Source organism: Rhopalosiphum maidis, chromosome 3, assembly GCF_003676215.2.
Source record: "Rhopalosiphum maidis isolate BTI-1 chromosome 3, ASM367621v3, whole genome shotgun sequence".
Classification (NCBI taxonomy): domain Eukaryota; kingdom Metazoa; phylum Arthropoda; class Insecta; order Hemiptera; family Aphididae; genus Rhopalosiphum; species Rhopalosiphum maidis.
The window spans coordinates 33,813,609-33,822,185 of NC_040879.1; the positions used below are offsets into that span (position 1 = coordinate 33,813,609).

The window sequence follows — 8,577 nt, forward strand, 5'->3', positions numbered from 1 at the left end:
TTTTATCTAGTTTTGAAAATTGCTGAGCTTTATACTTTTCAATGTCTAAAACTCAATAGTACCAACTAAATATTTTTTATTAAAAAAAGTTTTCAAAATTAAAGAATGAAGTATTTTTCTGCTCCAAAACATGAAATTGACTACATAATAATATAACATCATTGTAGAGAATAAAAAAAATACAATTCATGGCTCCAGTAAAAATCTATAATTTGAATTAAATTAATGTTAATTATTAATCAATTACAATTTACAACATTGATTAGTATAGTGAAGAAATCTGTTCAAAAGTTTTATTATTGATATAGGACCAGATTTAAAAGGTATATATTTTTATATAGGTATATAATATATTATATAATAGTATATACTACTTATTTACTATTACTATATTTGTAAATTTATATCTACAAATACAATAAGCAATAAGCATAGATCAAAATAGTTATACAATGTATTCTATGCCAAAAGCCCGAAAGTAAATTAAAACAAATGTGCATACATTTACAAGTCCATGGTAGATATAAGATAGGTAACAAATAACATATGATTATAAACGTCAACGTAAAAAATCAAACGCTGAAAGGGAAATTACGCATTCTTTGTAGATCTGTTTTTACTACTAAAGATTACACGGTCCGAGGAAAAATCATTTAGCGGTTAAGTAGTCCCATCGTCTTAAGACACTGACAGTCTACAAATTATCATTGTTTAATGTTGATGCATCATGCTTGGTTTGGTTATATTTGTATATCCGCTTTGATAATAACACTATCTTTCCTGTTAAATAAATATCATTGAACAGGCTCTCGAGGTATATTATAGTGCTACGAGACATAATAATAATTATCATAAGCCGGACTTTCAGCTATACGTTGCCTATGGCAGTGTCGTGTCCAAAAATTGAGTTGGTCCAACTTTAGAAATTTTACATGCCTATAAGAGCGTCGCTCGTTACAGCACAAACGCGCAAAATACGCATGAAACAAAACCGCACACAGATTTTATAATGCTGGATATCCGATATTCCATTACTGTACACAAATTTAGCCATATATTTTTCACGATTATCGTTGCTTATCGATAAATAAATATATTTTAATTAAGATTGTACGTCACATTATTAAGCTTAATTTGTAAAAGATGTAAACGATGTGCACATTTGCAATTGTAGTGAGTTTTCAATCTTCGAACCATCGCACATGACATTTAAAACAAAATAAATATAATGCTTAAGCTTTTTACAAATGATCGTGGAAATACTGGAAATGTGATCAGTAACGAAAAGTCGATAAGTCAATTTAGTATCTATATAAATACTCGCTTTTATTAACAAACTGACTATACAATGAAATATGTTACAAGAACAATTTTAAATTTTAAACCAAACAGCCAATAGGTACCTATAATATTCATACTTAAATTATTACATTTGTTATTACAAATTACTATTACTTTATAAATGCTATTTTTAATCATAATATCAATGTAACGCACACAAATGTAATTTGAATTGTGTATTTTTATTTTAGAGAATTCGAATTAAATTCTATGTAATATTTTTATGTTTAAATTTTTATCGGTCTTTTACATTTGTACGGTATTATACTACTCTACTTTTTGTGTGCAGAATTATGGGCTATACCTATATTTTTACTATAATCTCAATCTGTGCGGTAATGGGATTACGCGGTAACGGAAAGCGTCGGCCCATAGCACGATTATAAAGAACTTATATCTTTATAATCGTGGCCCATAGTGGACTATCAAAATGCAACAAAAAAGAAAAGATCGAAGTCGTAGCAACAGCTAGCCGCATATGAGCCCACCGAATCAGGTTCTAATTTGTAGCACGTTTATGGTTAAACAATTATAAGTTTAAATTATATAATATTTATGTTATAATCGCTGACGCGGTCCGTCGTAGTAAGCAATATTTATAGCTCGAGATGTCGACATGTCGTACTATCGTTGCCGATCAATAGCGGCAAACAATACATCAATAAAATTATAACTGTCCGGTATGGGTTATTGGTTATTGTCAAATTTCATTTCGTTTTTTTATATATTATATTTAAACATTATTAATTATTATTATTATTATTAATATGTTATCAAAATTAATTCACCGACCGTAAATGTTATTATCAACGTGGATATATATAGTTACCTTTGACAAAATGGTATTATTATTTTATTTATAAATTTAAATAAACCGACATAACCTCCTTATTCATAATACCATAATGGTATAATTCACTTATACGTTTGTACATCGACAGTCGCAGTGAACAATGTTCGAGCTTGATTTATTTTCAAATGATTTAGATATTTTAAATTTTTGACAAGCTACCAGTTTTTATTGTTGTTTTTTTACTATTGAGTGTACACACAAGTTAATGTAGTTTTCGTTTAAAACACGTTTAATATTTGTTATGTTAAATATGTCAGAGCTTAAGACCAACGACAATGTCAAGTATTTTGCTTTAGTATCTGATGAAGACCCAAATCGAAAATTTATTCTATTGGATAATGAACCTTTAATATTAGGAAAAAAACAACAAATTGGAATGGTCAATAATAAAATGTCGAAAAATCAAAGTAAATAAAATATAATATTATTAATATTCCATATCATATAATATATAATAAAATTTACCATATATGCTATGTGGTTGAATTTGTTTTTTCTCATCTGATGATCATGTAGTGATTTAATTATATGATATACATAAGTGTCGTTGTGATGTTGCCGACTGATGTATATGTATTTTAGATATTTAAAATAGTTTCAATAATATATATATATATATATATATATATATATATGATGTGTAATTGTTTTCAATGGAATTGGTACTATATAATTTTATTCACATCAATATTGTTTGAAATTTTATATTCCTAGTATCAGTAGTACTTAATTGTATAATAATACAATTAATTTTTTATTTTGATTTAGTTAAATATATTATGATTTTTTTTTTTTAATATTTTGTCATTTTATTTTAACTCATGTAATTGTTTTGAATTAAATTAAATCATAAATTAAATTGCATGTTTGTATATTTTATATTATATAATCTTAATTCTTGAATTACTTAACTATTTTCTTCTTCAACTTGTCGGCCGATTAAATGGCATTGCTTACTAATGTCATAACTATAGTTTATTCTTTGATTTTTTTAGTGAAATTTATAGCCGACTATTCTACGGGCCAAATATGTGTTCAACAGTTAGGTAAAAGCAGGTCAGCTGTCAACAATCAATCCATGTTAAAAGGAGAAAAAAGACTCTTAAGACACGGAGACAAAGTTGCATTATTGTATAAAAGCAGTCATACCTATCGTTTTGATTTTTTTACACCTTCTTATGGTATAGATTATAACAAAAATAATACTTATTGTATAAATAAAGAAATAATACCTAAAATACCTCTCTTAAACTCTACAACCCTGTGGGATACTAGAGATGGTACATTGTTGGTGTTTAATAGTACAAATATTGTTCATAAGGATAAGGTAAATATTAATTTATTTAAATCAAGTATCAAATATTTTATTTAAGTTTTTATTTGATGTTTAAGATTGCGGCATTTGATATGGATGGAATACTTAATATTGCTCTATTAGGTAAAGCTCTCCCTGATTATGAAGATGACTGGCCAATTTGTAGTCCTAAAGTTATTAGATCTATTAAAAAATTGTCAGTTAATGATTACAAAATAGTTATATTTACTGATCAAGAAGATATTGGAGGTAACAAAGAAAATGAAAAAACATTTAAAACAAAAATTGAAAATATTCCTAAATTGATCAAGACACCAGTTCAAGTATTTATAGCTATTCAGAAAGATATATACCGAAGACCTGCACCAGGAATGTGGAATATTTTGGTGTCTGATGTACAGTTATTGTTTTTTATGTAATTAAATAAATCTTATGTACATTTATTCTTATTTTAGTTCAATGGAGGCATATCAGTTGACATAGATAAGAGTTTTTTTTGTGGTGACGCTGCAGGCCGGCCTGCTCGTTTTGATTCTAAACGGAAACCAATTAAAAAAGATAAGTCATGTTGTGACCGTTTATTTGCCATGAATATTGGTCTCAAATTTTATACTCCCGAGGAATACTTTTTGAAAAAACCTACTTCAGAAGTTTTTGCATTACCAGCATTTAATCCAAATGATGTTCTGTCTAATATCTTTTATACAGATTTATCATCCAAAGTTTTGTTTTCCTCACATAAAGAAGTAAGTTTTTTTTCTGTAAATTCAATTTATAATTTTAGTAATAATAACAATTTATTTCTAGATGATCATCATGGTTGGTTGTCCTGGTTCAGGGAAAAGTTTTTTTGCAGCTAATAATTTGTTCTGTCATGATCGTATGAAAATAATTAATAAAGATATACTAGGCTCATGGCAAAGATGTATTGCTAAGACTACTAAATATTTAAGTAATGGGAGTGTAAGTGTAGTGATTGACAATACAAATACAGATGTAGAATCAAGAAAACAGTTTATTGACATTGCTAAAATTTTCAAAATTCCGGTTAGAGTTTTCCTAATGAAAGTTTCCAAAGAACACGCAAAACATAATAACAAAGTAAGTGCAATAACAATAACTTTTACATTTTAAACTCTATAACAAAATTTCTTTCTTTTTAGAATATTTGATAAAAAATAACCAGAATTTGTAATTATTAATTTTTTTTGTTTCAAATAAGTACATATTAAAACTTAAATTATAAATTAAACATTTTGTATTCTAAATACATAACTATTATTGTAAATTAATAGTCTGCTATTAGCCAGTATCATCTTTGTTTTACATTTTTTTACTCTTTCTGATGCCTTAAAATCGGTAATAACAAGTTTTTCAGTAAACTTTTTAGATAACTTATATAATTTTAAAATTGTATTCTTAAATTAAAAAATATATTGTTTTGTTATTAAAATTGCCAATTGGTTATAAAGAATAAAGCAAATCAACTAATATATTGTAATGTTAACATAGAGTTCACTAATGCTAGACAAGTTAACTAATTTTTGTAACTCATTAAGTTATCTTAATGTAGAAAATGTTAGTAACCTTAAAGTTAAAAAAATTAACCTATTTTAGTTAAAAATCATCATGTTTAAAAAAAAAACTACTTATATAAGTTTATCGAGACAATGTATGTTCATTGATGTCTATGTGGCCTTGTATTTATTCAATCTATGTATTGCACTTATATTAAATGTAGTAGATTGCAGACATAGTAAAACAAGTTCATTATACTATTTTTTCTAATTGTACTTGCTACACCACTGACTAAACTAGTAATATTATTGTTGAAAGACTTGAAATAATTGAAATTAATATGTTTATGTGAGAATTTAATTTTAGAAATTTATATTCAGTAGTAATTAGACATTAAAATTATTTTTAATGAAATTAAAAAGTGCATTAAACATTGAAAAAGTATTATTTAAAATTTACATTACATAACATGACAATTATATATATATAGTTCATGCAAAAAAAAAAAAATTGTATAAACCTAATATCATGGAACAAACTTTTACTCATTAAGAAAATACTTTAAGAAAAAATACTTGATATTTTCCATTTCAAGGAAAATTTATGAATCATAAAAGGTATATATGTTTTTGAGTTTTTCATTATTATTTTGCAGTTTATTTGTGAATCCGTATAATAATAATTATGATAGTCTATTATGTAACTTGCTAATATTAACTTAACTATAACTTTTTAACATGTTAAGTCTTGGATTTCACTAAGAATTTTTAATGAAATATTATTTAAAACATGTTTACTTTTATATTATGAAACATATTTTCTATTTAATCAGTTAGGTAATATAAAGTTAAAAACATTTTGATTTTTAATAACTTCATTTTGATGATAATATAAGACAATTTAATATAAATAAAAACATTATCCATTAAAAACACATGCATATTTTAAAATAATTTTAATTTATTCTATTGTAAATTATATTTATTATTCATAACATTATATTTGTATGCTGTATAATAATTTATACACATCGCAAATAAACTATTTAATTGTATTTATTTAATTACATTTTTTGATGTTTTTCTTATAGTTTCGAGAATTAACTGATAAACAACACCCAAAAGTATCTAAAGAAGCAATAGATTTATACTTGTAAGTATAAAAGTATATAATTTATTATATTATTTCATTCTATACACATTTTCATTTTTAATGTATGGGATGTATATTAAATTATTTTAATACTTAGAACAATCTACTTTAAATAGTACAATATGGAAATACTTTTAAATATGTATTTAAATACAACAAAAAATAGATATATATCAGGAATAAAATATTTTAAATATTTGTTGTGCTTTAGTAAAACATATTATATTATGATATTTAATATTTTTAAATTTTAAATACAAATTATACATAATAATTGTTTTTATCTTTGGAATTTGAAACTTACAGTTTAATTTGCATTTATTATAATTTATTTTGGTATTACATACCAAATAATAATAATATTATATCAATATTATATTATAAACTAATCCACAACTCATTAATTTTTTATGAAAAGTTTTTAAATCAAATTTTAATTATTTATTTTTCTAAAAAGTATGCAAGGATATAAAATTGTTAGTGATCTACCATTTTTAAAAAATTTCAATAGTGACATTTAGTTTTAGCCAAATATTTAATATTGGCCACTTATTTTGAATTTTGCAAATAGATAACTTTTAAATTATAAGACTTTAAAATATTATTTTTTCAAAGACAAATCATATTATATTATAAATGTATAATTTCACTAGAAAGAAAAGCCTCAAAACAGCTATACTATTAAAAAACCAACTCTATTTAAAGTTCTAATTTATATTAAAAACCTAAAATAATGTAATATTTCAAAGTGTAACTGACCTAAAAAACGTATGTCAGTAACTAGACTTGTATAAGTAGATTAGGCTATTTTGGTTGCTATATTTTTTAATTAATACTAGTTAGACCAACACTGTAAAATAACTAAGTTTCAATATTAATTATAGTGGTCTAGCCATCATAAGTAAATAGCTGACGAATTTGAAAATAAAAATGATTTGAATGTAATATAACTGCTAACTATTATTTCACAATCATAATTATTTAAGAATCATTTTTTTTGGTATTTTATTAAAATAATGGATTTGTAGGATAAACTATCTAGCTTTTTGCACCTCAAGTCAATCATCACTGTAGTATATTAATTTTTAATTATTTAAATTAAGTATAATTGTGTTTTTATTAAATTATTATATATTTTTATTTTTCAGTTCTAAATTTCAGAAACCAACCAAAAAAGAAGGCATTTTAGAAATAGTTCCAATCAATTTTGTTCCTCACTTTAAAGATCCCTATCATGAAAAACTATACAAAATGTTCTTGCTTTGATATAGTACTTTTTAAATTGTTAAAACCCATGTAATTATTTACAATTTTTTTGATTTATACAGAATCCTATTAGTCATACCAATTTTATGTTATTTGAACATTAGTTTATATCAAAAAGTATACAAAATGTTTTTTGTTTTGATATAATTTTTTTTACATTGTTAAAACAGAATTGCTATTATTTTTTAAAGTTTTTTTGATTTACACTGAATTCTGTAAGTTATAACAGTATTTTGTTATGGTAATTATTAGTTACCTATAACAAGTTTATTTATATTTTTAAGTAACTTTTTGATATTTAATCATACGAAGAAAAGATGTTTTATAGATGACAAGAGAATTGTTTTTATTTATTGTTCCTTCTTATACATTTCTAATAAAATACATTAACATATTTGAATAACTGTTTTAATTTTCATTATTTTTATTTAAATTTATTATTATTAGCAATTTAAAAAGATTTGTCGCAAGATATATCAAATATGTTGAGAGAAGGGAGCTAAGTTAATTTTGTAATTTAAATATAGACTAAACTTCTAGTATGGTTAAAATTCTTACTGGAGGAAAGGAGGAATATATAATATTGATGAATCTGATATATTTTATTGGTTAAACATAACCACAAATAATTTATTTTTAATTAAAGAAAAATACTCTTTCCTGCTTGCTTTTTAGAATATGTTATAAAATTATTTTTTTCAGTAATTTCAACATTTGGGAATGTTACATTATTACCTATTAATAATTATTGTTATTGAGATATTTTAATATTTTAAATACATTCAAACAATCATATTATTTGTCATCCCTCTTACCAAAACACATCATAAATGGGTATAATTAAGAGTATTATGGAATTTTTATTAAAACGAAAAAAACAATATACTGTTTAAAAATAAATTAGTATTTCCTAGCTTAACAATAAGAGAACTCATTCATTAATTCAGAGAATGAGTGTTCTTGAAAAAATTAGATTTTTAAGATAGACATTTTCAGAGCTATTAAACGGGATGAACTAAATATAATATGCAGATTCATGTACCTTTTGTTTTATAAAGAAATTAAAAAAAATATTGAATATTTATTATTGTTTTTAAAAGTATCTTCTGTAATTCTGTAAATAGCATGCAGA

General features: G+C 23.7%; 1 protein-coding gene across 1 annotated transcript; it reads left to right on the forward strand.

Annotated features, from left to right (window-relative positions):
• Positions 1–2,260: 2,260 nt before the first annotated feature.
• Positions 2,261–7,509, forward strand: LOC113558413 (uncharacterized protein F21D5.5-like). The gene is made up of 7 exons (XM_026963861.1): positions 2,261–2,601; positions 3,190–3,521; positions 3,587–3,904; positions 3,965–4,255; positions 4,317–4,610; positions 6,118–6,179; positions 7,328–7,509. Exons 1-7 carry the CDS (start codon positions 2,436–2,438, stop codon positions 7,443–7,445), a joined length of 1,581 nt encoding a protein of 526 aa, XP_026819662.1. The 5' UTR covers positions 2,261–2,435; the 3' UTR covers positions 7,446–7,509.
• The last annotated feature ends 1,068 nt before the right edge of the window (positions 7,510–8,577 follow it).